This window comes from Aspergillus multicolor (assembly GCF_047715735.1).
Source record: "Aspergillus multicolor strain CBS 133.54 unplaced genomic scaffold BDW74scaffold_47, whole genome shotgun sequence".
Taxonomy (NCBI): Eukaryota; Fungi; Ascomycota; class Eurotiomycetes; order Eurotiales; family Aspergillaceae; genus Aspergillus; species Aspergillus multicolor.
Genome location: NW_027395998.1, coordinates 119688 through 137313, shown reverse-complemented (window position 1 = coordinate 137313; position 17626 = coordinate 119688). Strand labels below are relative to the sequence as shown.

Here is a 17626-nt window from a genome sequence, read left to right as displayed (position 1 = left end):
ACGACCGAACTGAAATGAAGCCAGGGGACCCCGTCTTATTGTCGCCCAAGGGATCTCGGTCACGGTGCCGCGAACTGCCTAATTCGGAAGTAGCACCAACCGGTGGGGCAGCGCGGGGCTCTTGACGATATCTCGGTGCATGAGGCAAACAAGCAAATAAGCGCTGGACGTCGAGGAATAAAATAAATAGAGCATAGCTGCTTCTCGTCTCGTCGCGAAACATCCATAATCGAACATACATCATGGCCACCTCCAAAGAATGGCAAAAGATGCTAAACGGCGAGCTCTACTGGGCCTGGGACGCCGACCTACAAGCGAACCGTGATCGCTGTAGAGAAGCATGCAAAAGGTTCAACGAAGCCGGACAAGTCTCCCGACGGCGACGAGTCGAGCTATGGCGAGAGTGAGTGTAGCCCATCCATCACCGCACACTCCCCTTCTCACAACAGCAGTATAATTGGCGACACCCGGCCCCTCCCACCAGTGAATCCGGACACCGAAGCCGACGCAAAACAGTTCGACGAGACAGACCCAGTCGTCGACCCTCCGTTCTCCGTCGACCACGGCATCAACCTCAAAGTCAAGCCGGGCTCGTTCATCAACTTCGACACGACCATCCTCGACACGTGCCTCATCACCATCGGTGCCCGCGTCCTCTTTGGCCCGCACATTCGGATATATGGTGCTACGCATCCCATGGATCCCGCTGTACGGCAGGGACTGGAAGGGCCTGAGGCTGGAAAGGAGGTGCATATTGAGGATGATGTGTGGATTGGGGGGAGTGCGATTATCCTTGGGGGCGTGAGGATCGGGAGGGGGAGTACGGTTGGCGCGGGGTCTGTTGTTACGAAGGTACTTACATCCTTGCTCGCTGTAATTACACATCTGGGTTTATTAGTTGATTGCTAACAACGGCTTATTAGGATGTCCCGCCCTTCCACTTCGTTGCTGGCAATCCGGCGCGGGTTATCCGGAAGATCGAGACCAGTATGGATCCGACACAGAACGCGGAGGCTTCGGGGAGTGCATGAGTGACCTCCTTGAGATATATGGATCATCAGAAGCGAGGTCAAATTACAAGAGTAGCTATGTAAATAGAGCATTAGCCCACCCTGTCCATGCAGCGAGAGAATGAGCCGAGGTAGTTTCTATAGACCCTTTGCCACAGCTATTCTCGGAACAATCATACTTTATTGATGCTATAATACATGGAATACTATAGGACTGCTTAAGCCGAGCCGTTCATGGCCAACCGGCAACAGAATAATCTCTATAGCCAGTGAAAGCAAGTATACAGTGTTTATCAGACACCCCGGCCCATCGGAAAAGAACCTCGGCACCCCGCCAACAGTATTAATTCGCAGTCCGTGATTGGCCATCCACTTTCCGGGGTAAACTCCATCCTCAATAAATAATGCGGTCTCCCTTCCGTACCTCGTGCCTCGTGCAACTGACCTTAACTGAACTTACTTTCCACCTCTCCTCCTCCCTCCCCATCCCCAACCTCAACCCAAAATCACCATGTCCCAAACATTCACCCGCGCCGAAGTCGCAACCCACAAAACCACCGACTCCCTCTGGTGCATCATCGACGCCCGCGTCTACGACCTAACCGACTTCGCCGACGCCCATCCAGGCGGGAGCGTCGTACTAACCCAAATAGCAGGGCAAGACGCAACAACCGACTTCTACAACCTGCACCGCCACGAGATCCTCACAAAGTACCGCAACACCCTGTGCATCGGCACAATCGCCGACGAGACGCCGCAGGTGCTCGATCCCACCCCCGACAGTCTAAGCCCCGTCCCCTACGCCGAACCGCTCTGGTTACGGCCGGGCTTTAAATCTCCGTATTATGGTGAGAGTCACCGACGCCTGCAGCGCGCGATTCGAGAGTTCACGAGTCTGCATGTTGCGGCTGAGGCGGCGGAGAAGGAGAAGGATGGCACTTATATTAGTCAGGAGCTGATTGATAAGATGGCGGATCGAGAGACGAATATTCTGGCCATGAGGTTGGGGCCTGGGAAGCATTTGTATGGGCGCACGTTGCTTGGGGGTGTTGTGAGCGGCGAGGAGTTTGATTACCTCCATGATTTGATTGTTGCGCAGGAGATGTGTCGGGTTAATGCGAGGGGTATGTCTTCTTTCCCCCTTCCTTCCATCTTGAGGATTTCAAAGGTCAAGAGTAGATGCTGATATTGTGGACAGGCTTCCAAGACGGTAACATGGCTGGCATGGTCATCAGCCTGACGGCGGTGCAGAACTGGCTGCGCAACGAGCCGCTCCGGCAAAAGGTCACGGAGGAGGTCCTCTCGGGCAAGAAGAAAATGTGTCTTGCCGTGACGGAGGCATTTGCTGGTAGCGATGTTGCGGGTCTAAGGACCACGGCTGAGAAGACGCCTGATGGGAAATTCTACATTGTCAAGGGGACTAAGTATGCCCACCTTCAACCCTACCCAGCTCAGCTCCTTAGATATACGGTATACTAACACTGTATCCCAGGAAATGGATCACAAACGGCATGTACGCCGACTACTTCGTAACAGCCTGCCGCACACCCAAAGGGTTCAGCGTGCTTCTAATCCCCCGCGACACCAACGTATCCACAACACAGATCAAAACCTCCTACAGCACAACGGCCGCAACAGCCTTCGTCGAATTCGACAGCGTCAAAGTCCCCGTTTCCTATTTACTGGGGGAAGAAGACAACGGCTTCACAGTGATAATGTCCAACTTCAACCACGAGCGCTTCATGATGGTCTGCGCGGTGGTCCGCTTCAGCATGACCGTCGTCGAAGAGTGTTTGAAATGGTGCAACCAGCGCATTGTCTTTGGGAAGAGATTGATTGAGCAGCCGGTCCTGCGCCAGAAACTCGCGCGCATGATTTCCTTGACCGAGAGTAACCAGGCGTGGCTCGAGAGTATTGCGTTCCAGATGAATAATATGAGCTATAAGGAGCAGAGTAAGAATCTGGGTGGGCCGATTGGGTTGCTCAAAAGCCATGCGACGCGCTGTGCGGGGGAGATTGCGGAGCAGGCGGCGAATATCTTTGGTGGGAGGGGGTTGACGCAGACGGGTATGGGGAGGGTTGTGGAGATGTTCCATCGCACGTATAAGTTTGATGCGATTTTAGGAGGCACGGAGGAGATTCTTGCGGATTTGGGGGTCAGGCAGGCGTACAAGGGGTTTCCGAAGGCTATGTTGTAGATTCCTTTCGATCTCTCTCTGTTTCTCTCTTGTTTGTGGAGACAGGGCTATGGATAAAGGTTCAGAGTTGTATATACTTCTTCAATCACATATGTATTTCTTACACCACTAGATAATGAATTCTGTACGATACCATCATCTAGCTAAACAATCTCACCCACTATTCCACCTGAACTGATAGAAAGCTGAGAGCCTACTCCAACTCCAACCTCAAAGCATCATACTGCACATAAACACTCCCCGGCAACACCGCACTCTCATAATCCGTCCCATTGACCGGCAAATGCAACCTCAACAAATTCTTTCCTTCATTCAACCAACTCACCGGAAACGTCCACCTCTCACTCACCTGATAACAGCTCACAGCCGAGCGCACAATACAACTACTCGACTGGTTAAACCCCACGAGCAGGGTCAGCGGGTCTTCCTGGTCATTGATATAGCTCTCCAGCGGGAAGTTAGCCCACGGCTCAGACGCGTTATACACGTCCGTATTCCCCGACGCGGCCTTTGCGCCGGCGAGCTGGATTGTTAGGGTTGCGGTCTTTCGTGCGTGCAGTTGTTTTGCCGTGAGGTCGAAGTGGATGCGCCAGTCGTGCGTTGTATTTGTTTCGACATCCGGGTTATCGGGCGTAGGTCCGAAGACGGACCAGTGTACGGTGTTGAAGTCCGTTGCGGGATCGGACTCCCCAATCCTGTAGTCGATTCCCGTCGGGAAGTCGGATTGCCAGTCGTATGCGCCCCAGTAGATCAGGTATTCTGGTGGGTGCAGGGGGTGTGTTGGGTCTCGGGCGGTGCCGTGGCGGAACTCGCCCGAGGATTTGTCGGGGGTGCCGAGGCGCCAGATTTCGGTCCCGGCGGACTCGGGCGTCCAGGTTTCGGTTAGGGTTGTTGATTTTCCGGCTTTGACGACGAGACCGTCAAGCGTGAAGTCGCCGAATATACCGTCGGCGTACACGGTTAGGCGGTATTTTCCGGCGGCGACGTGGTCGATGGTGAATCTGCCGTTCGAGTCGATGTCGCCCCAGTATTGGTGCGATGAGGGGACGGCAGAGTTATCCTGGAAGTAGTGGCCGTCGACGGTAAGGATTGCGATGGGATTTTTGGCATTCTTGGGGAGCTTCACAGTGCCCTTCACGCTGCCTCTCTGCGATGAGGGAACGTACCCAATTACGTGCTTGGCGATCGAGTCGTAAAAATCCACGTTCCAGTCTGGACTGGCGAGAGACCTAGCTTCTTGCCGGAGATCTCGCAAGGAATCTGTCTTGCCGCCGTTGAAGAGGTAGAATTGGGGGCCGAAGGTGCGGTCGAAGCCGTTGGTAATGTTCGGTGTGCCCTCGCCGTGATGGTTGGAGACGATATAATTGTAGACGATGCCGTCGACGGTGAGATCGGAGTGGAGCGGGCCCTGGTGGGTTAGTTAGGTCGTTTGAGGGGTGGGGAAAACATACACCATAGTAGGTGTCCTAATGGTGTTAGCAAGATGCTAAATATCTCGAGGATGAGAGACTCACCTTGGTGTTCATCACCAGCCACGCTCCATACGTAGTCCCGTTGGACGTAGACCCGTCAGCATAGAGCCCGTGGACGTCGTTGTCCCGCCATTCTGCCCAGTCAGCTTTGCACCAAACGAGCAGCAGACAACATACGGTTCGAAAAGGTATATTTGGTAAAATACTCCGAAAACTGCTGAACATAAGCATCATCCGGCGTGTTATTAAACCTCCACGTCGCATCCTGCACAACAATCTGCTCGTCAATCGCCTCGTCGCTCGGCAGAGGCGCAGTCTGAAGGTCACTCGAGGTAAGATGCGTCCACAGGTCCGAATTCGGACGAAACAGCGTGCGAAATTCTTGCAGGTTGCGCAGGAACGGCGTCGTCTCGTTGTAGTACGCCAGCCGGCTGAACATGTGGAAGCCCGTCTCGCCGTCGCGGAGGAACCAGTACTGCTGAAACTCCTGGCCCGTCGGGGTGTATGTGTCGTTTAGGATAATGCCTGCGTATTTTGTACCGGTTGAGTCGGTCCCCTGGACTAGTTCCGTGGTAGGGTTCGTCGACCCAGCGGTGTAGAAACCGGACGGGATGCAGTAGCAGTCGAGGTACGGACCGATGCCGGTGGATCCGGACTGCGGGCCTAAGAAGTCTTGACCGTCGAGGTAGAGGTCGACGATGCTGCCTCGATCTTTGTCGTAAGTGGCCTTGAGCCGGTCGTTCTCTAGGGTGATTGTGGTGTCGCTCTCTGTTGCCTTGAGAGCCGCGCTTGCGACGCTGGCCGCGGCTAGACCTAGGCCGATACTCGCTCGCATGGTGGAGAATCCTGATTGTGAGCAGATGAGTTAGAAAGCATCGAGAGTAGGGAGTAGCCGCAGCTTTTATGACCTGTGCGGGGACGAATCTTCGTCTATAGTCAGATCCGGGGTAAAGCTGGCCGAGCTGTGGGACAAGCTTCCCAGCCATTGCGCCATAATCAGGCTGAGCCAGTAACAGGAACAGACCCAGTTTGGAACAAGAATTCCGATCGGTAGTTCCCTCTGGGTTGAAGACGCGCACTCGAAGCCGTGCATGGGGAGCTAGCCCTAGTCGCCTCCGCAATCCCGGCGGGGGAATGCGGGGAACCCCCTGCCAAGTACGCATCCTCCATCTGGATTGACGGAAAAACTATTCGGTATCATTTCACCCGATAGAGGATGGAGGAGGTTTGATTGATAGCGCAAACATGGTTGTATGTGGACCGGGAAAAGCGGCACGGGCGACGCCAGCCCAGATGCTTAGCTATCAACCTTAAGCATTGTGACGTTCCAGCTATAGCGGCTGCTGATATGCCAGGATTGGAAGGATTGGGACGAGCTCTCGGAGCAGAATCCGGGTTGCTGGGTGCCATGCAGTACGTTCTCCTAGGCCACGGTGTGACTCAATAGTGGGGGCGAGGACCGACCAACAAGGTGAAATATCACCATCGCTTTGCTGACCAGGAGACGCTGAGATTCATACCCCTTGGGTACGAGGGAAAACAGCGCACGGTCAATACAGATGACTCGGCACACTATTCAACCATGACATATCGCCGAAATCCGGTAAGTCAAAGCCGCCCAGCAGCGCAGAATGCACGCCTTCTCCCAACAACATATCTTCAATCGAACTAACGAGCGGCGGGCCGGGTTGCGACTGAGGCTGATGATCCCGCACGGGAGCATCCGCGACAGCGCGCTCATAAAGTATCTCCAGCGCGGCAACACATCGGCGCGCAGAGGTGCTGTAGCTCTGGTACTTGCGCAGAATTTCCAGCGCGTCGTTCCAGGAACGTGTGATGGCGGCTTCAGTGACCTCGTCTAGAATCGGTGGGCACAGGCGGCTGGCTATGATGACTGTGGCGGCGGTGTATACGTCTGCGAGCTGTTGAGTTCGCGCAAAACTTGACTGGAGTGGAAAGAGACTTACAGAGTATGTTGTACCACCAGGCTGGAAGCGGGCCGGAGGTTCCGTCGGAGGGAATGTTCCCGTATATAAGGTCGATGATCTCTCGCGCGACGTTGACGCATATGATCGAGCATTGCAGGGCAACGCGTTGAGGGAAGGAGTCTGTCAGCGCTATCAGCGGGTCGGTGGCTGTGTCGCGAGATGTACAGTATTTGGACAGGATCGGTCGGAAGAGGAGCATCCGGACGTGCAGGAACCTACTCTCAATTTGTTAGCGTGTCTGTAGAAAGTTAATCAAAAACATACCTCGCTCGCAACACGACGCTCTGCCGGTAGAAGATGCTGGCGTTGGACCCCGCAGCAGGCTCGCCGCGTAGATGAGGCGGAAGACTGCGCGACCACTTATTAAGGGCGCGGTCAAGTTCAAAGATAGTGAGTGCGTGCTCGTTATTGTCTTTGGTAAAGATAAATCCATAAACGTCATCAGGCTCATCCGGAGTAGGCTTATAAAGACTAAGCAGAATGTCGTTCAAGATCTCGTACAGCTCCAGGGACTTGGCGTAGAAGCTCATTATCGATGGCTGATTAGCAGGCTGCGTCATTTGTGTATCTGACGACGATGCAATATATTCCTCGTCAACTGTGACCGGCAGCGGTACGGATCTCGCTGAAGCTTTCGTGATCATGGCGGGCCGTCCGAATGTCATTGATATCACCCTAGTCGAGCGTTAGCGATGTAAAGAGTAGTCGAGCGTACTCACCGGTCCATGAGGACACAGCCATGCCAAATCTTTCGGGCAAGCTGCTGCTCTTGTGGGCTCTGAAGACGGGAAATCGTCTGTGGAAGGTGCAAGCCCATGCTCTGGGCGTTTCGGACGGCAAGGCCAGTGACGATCCAGCACTGATGAGCTGAGTTGGTACTTTGCAGATACTGCGCCATCAGCAGGAGACACTGTATTAGACTGGCAGACCCGGAGTCCCAGAGGCTAAAATGTAAGAGGTCTTTAGCGCGGGAAAAGAACGAAGCTGCTGAGCTCTCTCGCTCGTCTGGGGCAATAAAATCGGCGAGCTGGCAAGCCAGGGCGAAGATGACGTTGAATGTACACATTAGCATGTTTTCGTCCGATTGGGGGCCCTCGCCTGTCCAGAGCCGTGCATATTCCTCTTGGAGATGGATGCTATCGACGAGCGGATAGAGAGGAAAGACATACTGCCAATAAACGTCGATGAGGCTGTCCGCGGTTTTGCGAGAGGGCAAGACGTAGTCATGGATAGCGCTCGTCCGTTTTCTCTGCGGAGATAGGAAACTTGCCCCAAGACCAAGATCGTTGGCAGGCTCGGTGTCTTGCTGCGGAGAGGATACTTTTCGGTCAACGGCCGTCTTAATCTGGCGCATAAAACTGGCGGCACTCGAACTGCCAAAGAACTCTTGAGACGGCCGCTCTTCTACAGAACCCATCATGGCGTTTATTCCTTCCGTACTTCCAGTGGGCTTCGACGTCCTGCGGCCTGGGTTGCGAGAAATGAGATTGCCACCCGGGTTGCCAAACAAGGGCGAGCAGGCCGGAAGGGTCCCGAGAGAAAATTCCGCACTGTTCACTGACGTGGCCTGCGACAGAGATGACTGCAAAAGCAATGTCTCTCCAGCTGTCGAGCCCAATGTCTTATTCGGTGTTCCTGCTTGCCTCAACCCATTCGCCTCAGAGAATCCAGGAACATATACCGGCCCAGCGCCTTCAAGGTCCTTGATCCGATTCTCCAAGCTCGTGATGTAACTTGAAGGTGCAACCATGCGTTAGTAGCCGACAGCCAGTGCATAGCCAACGCTATATGAGAATATGGGCGACTAACCTCTCCGCCGCCCTCTTCTTCTCCGGCTCCCCCGTATACCGACACCGAGCCCCCCGATCGGCCCTCTTCATGCACGGTCCACAAGCTGCATATCAACTTATCAGCGAAAACCATCCAATCTGTTGACGTTAGATCGGCAGCCAACACAGTCACGCACCAGGCTGGACGCCGTCGCATCGGACCTTCCGGACGCGGCACTCGTCGCAAGCGACGGCGATCTTGCGGCGCTTGGGTCGGTGCCCAGGAGTGAGACTAGTGTCATTGGGGCTCTGAGTGGATGCTGCATCGCTTGGGGTCATCGTCATTGCTTCCCCGCTTGATTGATGGTGGATTGGATGTGTTGGGAAGGAAGGATGTCGGGATGAGCTCCGAGGAAGCTGAAGATAAAAGGCTTGGCAACTTGGGTTTCGGGTGCGGTTCCGGCTCCGGCGCCGGTCCACTTCCGGCTGCTGCCTTAGGTATCAGGCCAGAAGTGCCGATATTGTCGAGGTCGCAGTGTTGGCAATCCCCATCGACTTGGGAGCAGTAGGCAGAGTCAATACGCCTTACGAGCATGGAAAACCCCGGCGTGGAGTTGCTATGGTAGAGTCTCCAGCAACGACGAACTTTGTTTTGATGTCCGCTTGCCTGATCAACCGCGAAGGGAAACACGGCAGTTAAATCGAGCACCAACGCTTCACAGGGAACATTATAGGCAATGGTTCCATGTTGAGAGGGAGAGCAAATGTTGTGCGAGACTTGAGGCCATCCAGGTGTGTGCCGGCCTTTCAGTCAGGATACTTTTCGACGAGAAGCCCGATGGAGCCGGGTTCGTCTGTTGGTTGCGTTAAATAAGATTAAATCAGCTCCTGTCCTCGATACTATATTGAAGGCATCAAACCCACAAGTTAACCTAAGTCTGTTTACCTATCAAGCGCTCACTACCATGCAGCTCGAACCGCAGCCGCTTTGTGTTAGTTTGCCGCTCTTGGGGCTATGAAGGCGGAGGTACTTGAATGCCGGACCATGGCCAAATTCCTTGGTTGAATCTTGATCGGGAGATTGTGCAAAGGCCTTCATAACGAAGAGCTTCAATAAAGCATCCGTGCCGATTCCACTGACAGCAAGAACAGCCCGAACATTGGCGGCAAGGCGCCGATTGAGGAGATTTGCCATGAGAAAATTGTGGATTGCGCTTGAGTACACCGAGTGGCTATGAGAGGTGAGATTTCGGATGTTGAGTCACCATGCTGATTTAAATGTTCGCTGTTGATGGTCATCCATAGCTTGTCGGGGAGTCGGCGCTTAAAACGCCGTTACCGGTAACTATGGTAGGGTATTGTGCGGCACTAATCGTGATGCAATGCCCGAGTGGTACAACTAGATACAATCCTGAACGATTTTTAGCCATCTTGTCTCCGAATTTGGCCCTCCTTGAGGCAGACTGTAGGGCGCCATTCGTGGACGAGATAAACCAAGGTTGGAAACAAGAGATCCATGGATGTCCAATGTCCGGGATGTACCTAGGTAGGTAGATGCGGCCTGGCCCATCTGCATATCCAGGAACACAGAGTGACAGAGCACCGCTTAGAGTTCAGTTCCGCAATGCAATGCGTTGCATTCCAAGCGCAAGGCCCGGATTCAATAACCTGGCGTACCGTCCATCGGCGGCCTCAAGCTCGGTCGGAACAGAGATCCGGTACCGGCCTGTTTTCTCTAATTGCAGCTCCCGTCCAATGTCTTCCATCCAGCCCGCGGAGCAAATGTCTTACCGGCGAAAAATGGGTCTTAATATTAAGCAAGCATGAGCTTTTAGCACTTTGTTAATACTAACACATAGCCTTTCCTTTTACCTAAAAGCCTCCACAACTAAAGAAGCGATAGATAATGAACCACGCTGTGAAAACATATCAGTCAAGTCAAGGAGCAACCCCTTACATCTTGCAAACCCGAGCTGCAGACGACGAGTGCAAGGATAAACAATGCGTAATAGCAGCAGGACCACCTTTTTTAGCATGTATAGTTTTCGGCAAGTGCGGTTTTGGGCCGAACTACATTCGACCCCCTACCTACCTACTTGATCCGGAGTATATACGGACAGAGTGCGCCTAGCCGAGGAACGAAGGTATTTACAGGGCTGTTGCTAGACTGGGCTTTCAAAACAAGTTAGGTCCCATTCAGCATTGTTTTAAGGTGTTACAAAAGCGGGTGGGGTAGCGGGGTATCTACCTGGTGGATAGGTAGATAATGGCTGGGGACTAGCTAGGCATGCCCTTCGATGGGCGGTGATTGAAGAAGAGGGCGAAAAGAAACAACATAAGTCTGGGTAAGGTAAATGGTGGTGTATGTGCAATGGATAGAACCTTTGATTCGCGAACACGACAGGATTTGATGTGGGGTAGAACGTGATTTCATTTCGGGCCCTTGGTATACTTCTTCTACCCTAGCTGGCGGGGACAACCGCTATTATGTGGTGAAGTCCTTAGAAACGAGATCCTTAAAGATCGGCACTCCAGGTTCGACACGAGACTGCTGGCGCAAGGAAGCAAGATCCACAGGGGCGCGGCGATCGCCCAGCTTTCCAATTGTCGGACTCACCAAGATGATTAAGCCAGAATATTGAACTTGCTTGCTGGTTGAGCTTGACACTAGACAGTGGATTTTCCAGCCCAAACTGGATACTGGTAACGGTAAGCAGAATTGAAGGCGAACCTAAGCCCCTACTTAGGCAGGGCGCTCATCTGGCCTTAACATTAAGAATACCTACCAGGCAGCTTCCTCGTTGCGGCTGAGAATTGTATCCGTCTATTTACTACTTAGGTATGGTTTAGCGAAATGGCTGATAAGACTCGATGATGTTATCTGCTGCTAATGGTGGAAAGCGTTCCTCGACGGCGCGTCTCACCCGCTGTCGCTGTCAATGTGCAGACAAGTAAAGTGACGTACCCCACTCGAGCTCCGGGTTTGCTAGCGATAAACTTCGGCTAGGGGCTGGCCCTAACGGGGTAGGACGATCGCTTGAACTAAGCTGCTACTGATTACCCGATTCTCATGCAGGATGGTCGGTCCTCTGATTCGCTGCCTCGTATCCGTCGAGTTTCTTGGGGCGCTGCTCCTAAAGTCATCGATCTTTCTGACACTTTTGACACAGTATGATATCTGAGACAGCTCTTACAGCAGTCAGGCTTGGTACCTTACTGATGGTCGCTTCGCTGCACCGATCCGTCTGTGGCTCAGCTGGCACGGCCACTGCTCGCTGGAAGCGGAGTCGCGGGCCCCTTGGTCTATGGTAGCCTAGCGGAAACCTGAAACTCAGCTGATCGTGATGGTAAGCAGATGGTGAGGTTGAGACTCCGTCCTAGGGTTCAGGTCTGTCTGGAAATCCGGAACTGACAGGGATCCTAGCGTGGATCCACAGCTAGCCCTATCTGGGTCTTGAATGTGCCTGGTCGGTGTGATTGCGATCAACGAATTAGATGGAAATCGCAGGCTGCGGATGGCTTGTGCGCCTGCCGAAGATCTGCAAGATGGGATTGACAATGGTGAATCCTTCTCTTGCGAGGATCGTGGTGGTGACACTCGCAAGAAAGCGACGGTGTGGACTGTTCAAGCTGCAGAGCTGGAGTACCGGCTACCGTAAGATAGTTTTGCCCCAGCGGAGGGATTTAGCTTATGAGCTCGCCTCTCTCAGTGTTCAGGCGTCTCATGGCGGGAACGTAATCTGAGTGGAAGGGCAATGCATGCGCGTCGATGGGCCAGGTCCATGATGTGGCCTAGCTGTTGATCCCTGATCCCTGCGAGTTGCGGGACGGGAGCTGCAGATCCCGCCCTGGCCCAGCCACTGAGTGATGAGTGAGTGGGTGGGTATGTGGGGCCCATTCTTGGAAGTAAGCTAGCATTGGCGCACCAGATGCACCGTGCACGGCGCTCCACCGCAGCTTTCTTCGTAGAGACTGACGAAGAGGCGTCCGCTTTGCACCGCAGGAAGCAGGGCAATGCCTCAAGATAGGCTGGGCAGTATTACAGTCTAGCGGCTTGCGCCAGGTACGCAAAGTAGAGGGCAGCGAGGGCGAAGACTGGAATGAGACAGGTGGTAAATGGAACATGGCCGCTTGCTGCACGGCTTCGGCTGTTGCCCGCCAGATGAAGTCCGAGCGCACTGCCACCAGAAAGACCTACAATCAGCGTAAGTCGACGGTTTCGTGGTTCAGTCTAGTAGAGAGACGAAATTCACCAACGGGCGCACCCAACCACGGCTCGGCAAACACTGCGTCGGAACCGCTGCTCCGATGCGCATCTGCAGTGACCGAGGAGACCGGGGGGGCGCCTTCATCTAGAACGATGCTCTGTCCCGCCAGGCTCAGGCATCAGCTCCCTTCCTCTCTTCCCCCGTCATTTCAACTTCTTTCTCGATCCATTTGCTATTACTTCGCTTCCGCACTCACCTATTGATCGTTGTTATCCTACCTCAGAAACCAAGAACACATCACGCCGGAATGGACACAACAAAGTCCATCAACCTCGAGGACCCTCATTGTCTCCATGATGTTGCAATGGTCATCCTCATCGACCTACGGTCGCTCCCATCGCTTCGCAATCCCCGGGTCCTCACCGCCGGGGACATGGTGATGACCCATCATCTCCACCTCGCCCGAAACCATGACCTCGACCTGCCTCAGGCAACCGTTTGTCTTCCACAGCCAAGTTGACACGGTGAAAGCGCCAACGTTCCGTCTAGAGGGTGGATGTGCATTTCCCCGTCCCCGATGTGCCGGAAGGGTTGTCGGAAGCCCTGGTAGAACGTTGCAGCGAAGTGTATCGGGCGATTTCGTCCGGAGTTGAGTTGCGTCCGTCGGGTATCAGGGTCATTTTCAAGTCGAGAAAAGAGGTGAGTCACTGGAGCTCCAGTTTCTTCTCAACGCATCTGATACTGATCAGAGTCCTGGTTTTCGAAAGTATTGGTGGATACCACTCGACGAATGGGCCGTTATCGACCAGGCCTGCCTCGAGCCCGAACTGGCGGTCGCCTCCCCAGAAGACTGCGTACTCAACTGCGCTCGGTCCGCAACCTCTTTCGGCTTGGTGGACGTCCCTTCGGAGCCGGTTGACCAGCGCCAGAAAGCTGCATTGGAAGCGGTCCAGTTGGCAACATTCTTCAAGCCGATCTTCATAGCCAAGAAGGCCCGGAGTCAGCGCTTGACAGAATGTCTGCAGTTCAGTTCCTGGATTTTCGTGGAGATAGGGCGGCTTGGTGGAAGATGTACTTGAAGACGCGACTGGGACCATTAATAGTTGATGAGTCCTCTCGTCGCGCTGCGATCAATGCCGCCGCCAACTCTGACTCGGATGCCTCCCAGGACTCGGCCGGCAGCCAGCGTAGGGCGTCATCTACACCAGCCCTCGTTCTCCCGGTGCATTGTGCCGTGCACTCCATCATAGTGCTTATTATGCTGGGCATTGTGCTTGGCGTATTGGTTGGGATTTGGCTAGGTATGGTCATCGTTTTTGCGATCATGATGCGAGAATAAGCGGACGGATGGCCATGGCGTACCTACCTAATGTTTGTTGTCTGCCGCCAGTAGTCTTTTCATTGTTTCCTGGAACCCTGCCCACATCTATGAGACTGTCCTTAGCTCAACGCGTGAAGTGTTTGGTTGTATCATACCACTCCTTCACTGTAGCAACAATGTCACTGCATAATAATAGGTTTGTCTGTAAGTAGAAAGGACATTTCAACGAACCGTCCTGGAAACTTGTTGTCTAGCCCCTGGCCACTTACGGAACAGCCTGCACCATAGTTCTTGCATGTCGAATTCATCGCCGCTCCATGTCAATAAAGGGTCCCCGACTCAAGGGCTCTTTGAGCTCTTTCACCTGCTCGTTGTGCGACTGGAAAGTTTACAGAGAATCACCATGGCTTTCAGATTCACAGAATGAACTAAGTACTTCGCTTGGCAATGCCCTTTGACAAGCGAAAGCGATAAAATAGGCGAAAGGATAAATAATCCCCAAGCCACTGCAAAATGCATATCCAGTGCATGGGCAGCCTTGGTCTTTTAATAGTTCACACTTTCCTTTATCTTCCAGTGATAACAGTGAAAATGCCACAAGAACAGGTACCAGAGCCAGTGCCCGGGGTACGTGATGCGGCCGAGGTGGCCCAAATGTTCGATGACGCCCACATCCCCTATGTCCTCTGGGGGTGGCTAGCGTTCAGCCTCGCGGGACAAATCCGCCAAAAGGCCTGCACGAACCTTCAATTCGTCATCTCTAATCACCACATCGGAGCTGCCGCGGCGATCCTCGATAGAAAGGGAATCCATGCCTGTAAACGGCCGGCCTGCCTCACGGTAGCATACGAAGAAGGCGAAAAGATGCACACCCACAACCCTTGCATCGCCCTTTTTGCAAAGTCCGACATCCTCTCATGGCTCCCAGACTACGGCCACGGCCTGCCCGACCCTCACGACCCCCACCTGATGCTTTCCAACGACCCGCGCCTCCCCCCTGCCAATGTCCACGAGCTGCCGGGACCAAACGACGGGCCATCAGGCCCTTGGCGCAAATTCCGCCGCATCAAGGTCCTGAATCCCAACGCGCTCACCGAGGCAGTGTTGTCTTTATACGCCAGGCACCGCGGCCACCCATGCGGCGGCCCAGACCCGCCCGGATTCCGTCTCAAATTCGAGATCCTCCTAGTCGGGTATTATCTCCCCTCGTTATACGAGAAGGGAGGGCGTGACGCACCCGAGCATCGGCGGCACCTCCGGCCCCCATTCCAGCTTGCCTGGGATTACCTGAATGGCCGTAGACCAGCAGGCCACGACAAGTGGGTTGGGTTCTACCGGCTGCGGAACTATCTTATTGATGTTGGGGAGATCCCGGTCACGTTGCCGAGGTGGGACCGCGAGTGTGCTGGCTACGCCGGGTGGGATGAGCTCAAGGCCCAGATGGGATAAAGGCCCAGGTGGGATAGAGGCCTAGAGCTCGAGCTCGGGCTCCAGCTTCCAGGCTTAACCTTGACCAACCTAAGGTATGTGGTGACCCTCGTGGTATTTATACTCATCTGCGCCAGGGCTGATACGAGCGCTGTCTGGTTTGTGTACTCCCCTCATTTTCTTGACCCCCCCCCCCCCCTTGTTCTTTGGCTTTTTGTCTATTTGTTTTCGCTCTGTTTATGCTATGTACTTTCACACTGGTTCCCATTCAAGCTCCATTGCTTTCTCTCCTTTTCCTCCATTTCGCCAGTGGACTCCTCTGCCCATTGTTCCTCTCTCACTCTGTCTGGCATCGTTTCTCCCAGTCTCGTGAAACTTCAGCCTCGTCGCTGCAAAGGAGCGGTTAAGGTTGGGTATGCATGTCTCCAAAAACGCAGCTCCCAGTCCGTCGGCGATGTGGCCGATAATCATACCTCTAAAGCCAAGAACCCTCCCACCGCGGCGAAATACCCCTCAACCGAGTCCTCGATGAAGCCCACGCCGGGCGACTCGAGCGCCCGCCCATCAAGCTGAAGCCGTACCCTGGACTGCTCTTCTTCGCCTTCAATAAGAAACGGGTGTACTTAACTAATCCGTCTAAGGACAAGCAGAGTCAATACAGGACACCCCTGAGACGGAATGCCCCTCAAGCTTCAGATGTTCGTCCTCATCATCGCCGCATCAGCTTCCCCTTGACAAAACCACCTACCCCTCTCGCGAGATCACCGAAACACCCTCGGTGTCTACCATGATCGGCGGTGCCGCCCTGAATCGATCACCGCACGTCCTGCGAGGGGATTTAGAGTGCTATCTTTGGGCCACAACAAGGAGGAAGTTACGCTGGCAGATAGGAAAGAGTGCCTCGGCTGCGGAACCAGACAGTGGTGTCCCAACCCGACGCTTTTCTAGGTGAATCGAAGCGATAACAAAACGCACAAATGCCAATCCTACTTCAATGTCTGTCAATGCCACTGACGGCCTGCCCCCACAGTATAGCCGCATAAAGCGTCATCATAACTTTTGACACCCTCCAAGACCTCGATCCTCTTGTCCGCGCCGGCCGCGCTGATATGCCTATTTACTTTGACCTCCAGTCCCGCGCTGAGTCCCAGGAATCATGCCGTGGGTTGTTCAGCGTCCTGCTCAGAGATAGTTTCTTTAATAACGCGGTTGTCCGTGAGTAGGAATTAATTGTCTGATGCCGTGAGTGAATCAGTGACAACGGAATAATACAAGATGGGTACATTAAAGTCCCTTATATTTGTTCCCAAAGGCTTCATCGACTGAAGTAGCCGTTGGAGTCAAGGCGCAGTGTCAATAGTTGGTGTCGGCGTTGGTCTCAGTGTTTCTCCTCTTTTCTTTGGTCGGGAGCTAAACCCATGAGCCCTGACCTTACAAGGCGGGTTACTTTCTTTACTATTAGTTCCGATATAGGCTAAAATCCTGTCAAGGAGCACTATTTAGTTAAGTAGATCTGCTTTAGGAGTGCATCTGTCTTTTTACCCCCTTACCATCCTCCTGACCTGCGGGGTATTAATAACACCGTCCTTTAACGGATGTCCTTTGAAGGGAATAACAAAAATAAAGACACTGGTCAGTTCTCCATGGCTATCGGCTTCGTTTCTCTTCTGCCGTCTTCAGAATAGCGTCGGGCATTTTTCCATAACCACGGCGCTGAATCAGAGCGTAATCAGCAAATAGAATCGTCCTGATTCTCTAAGAACCTCTACTGTGTGCATCTACTTTCAGGTTTCACTTGTGTTTGGTACGGAGCTTATTCCTGGCTACGTTGAACAGAGCTGCCTTTATATCACCTATTTATATTACTTATACTAACTTTCTTTGCTTTAACGCTGCTTTACTATCACCGATACCCAAATATACTTCACTGGAGTAATTGAAACAGGCAGAGTTGACATGGAACACTCTCGATAAGAAAACCTCGCAAGACTTGAGATATTTACCCCTTACCACACTATTACTGCATAAGCTTCTTCTTAACAGAACTATAAAAAACACCAGGCCCTCTTGCAATGCCTCTCTCCTCTACTGCTAAAAGCTTCTTGGCTGTTGTTGGATCGCTGCAACGAAAGAGCCAAACCGTGGCCACGGCAAAGTCTTCTTAATGTGGTACAATTGTACCAGTAGACAGTCCTACTGCCACTGTCTCATAATCTGGAAAGCACAAAGAGC

The 17626-nt window shown here is 53.4% G+C and overlaps 6 protein-coding genes across 6 annotated transcripts; 4 read left to right on the top strand and 2 right to left on the bottom strand.

The window, feature by feature from the left end:
* Nucleotides 1-242: 242 nt before the first annotated feature.
* Nucleotides 243-1031, top strand: BDW74DRAFT_171416 (sugar O-acetyltransferase; the record flags this gene model as incomplete). Its single annotated transcript, XM_073727303.1, has 3 exons — nucleotides 243-403; nucleotides 453-801; nucleotides 924-1031. 3 exons carry the CDS (start codon nucleotides 243-245, stop codon nucleotides 1029-1031), a joined length of 618 nt encoding a protein of 205 aa, XP_073578350.1.
* Nucleotides 1032-1439: 408 nt separating this feature from the next.
* BDW74DRAFT_189003 (acyl-CoA dehydrogenase family protein) lies at nucleotides 1440-3208 on the top strand (the record flags this gene model as incomplete). Its single annotated transcript, XM_073731868.1, has 3 exons — nucleotides 1440-2134; nucleotides 2209-2434; nucleotides 2503-3208. Exons 1-3 carry the CDS (start codon nucleotides 1522-1524, stop codon nucleotides 3206-3208), a joined length of 1545 nt encoding a protein of 514 aa, XP_073578349.1. The 5' UTR covers nucleotides 1440-1521.
* A 179-nt stretch (nucleotides 3209-3387) lies between these two features.
* rglB (polysaccharide lyase family 4 protein) lies at nucleotides 3388-5595 on the bottom strand. Its single transcript, XM_073721725.1, has 4 exons — nucleotides 4858-5595; nucleotides 4723-4814; nucleotides 4660-4674; nucleotides 3388-4616 (listed from the first exon to the last, which is right to left on the bottom strand). The coding sequence occupies exons 1-4, from the start codon at nucleotides 5513-5515 to the stop codon at nucleotides 3402-3404; spliced, it is 1980 nt and encodes a 659-aa protein (XP_073578348.1). The 5' UTR covers nucleotides 5516-5595; the 3' UTR covers nucleotides 3388-3401.
* Nucleotides 5596-5984: 389 nt separating this feature from the next.
* Nucleotides 5985-8782, bottom strand: BDW74DRAFT_189000 (transcription factor domain-containing protein; the record flags this gene model as incomplete). Its single annotated transcript, XM_073731867.1, has 6 exons — nucleotides 5985-6595; nucleotides 6648-6883; nucleotides 6933-7343; nucleotides 7388-8401; nucleotides 8478-8562; nucleotides 8635-8782. 6 exons carry the CDS (start codon nucleotides 8780-8782, stop codon nucleotides 6231-6233), a joined length of 2259 nt encoding a protein of 752 aa, XP_073578347.1. The 3' UTR covers nucleotides 5985-6230.
* A 4170-nt stretch (nucleotides 8783-12952) lies between these two features.
* On the top strand, nucleotides 12953-13984 carry BDW74DRAFT_183577 (uncharacterized protein; the record flags this gene model as incomplete). Its single annotated transcript, XM_073730553.1, has 4 exons — nucleotides 12953-13141; nucleotides 13195-13344; nucleotides 13395-13662; nucleotides 13749-13984. The coding sequence occupies 4 exons, from the start codon at nucleotides 12953-12955 to the stop codon at nucleotides 13982-13984; spliced, it is 843 nt and encodes a 280-aa protein (XP_073578346.1).
* A 573-nt stretch (nucleotides 13985-14557) lies between these two features.
* Nucleotides 14558-15415, top strand: BDW74DRAFT_183576 (uncharacterized protein; the record flags this gene model as incomplete). The annotated part of the gene is made up of 1 exon (XM_073730552.1): nucleotides 14558-15415. The coding sequence occupies one exon, from the start codon at nucleotides 14558-14560 to the stop codon at nucleotides 15413-15415; it is 858 nt and encodes a 285-aa protein (XP_073578345.1).
* Nucleotides 15416-17626: the final 2211 nt, after the last annotated feature.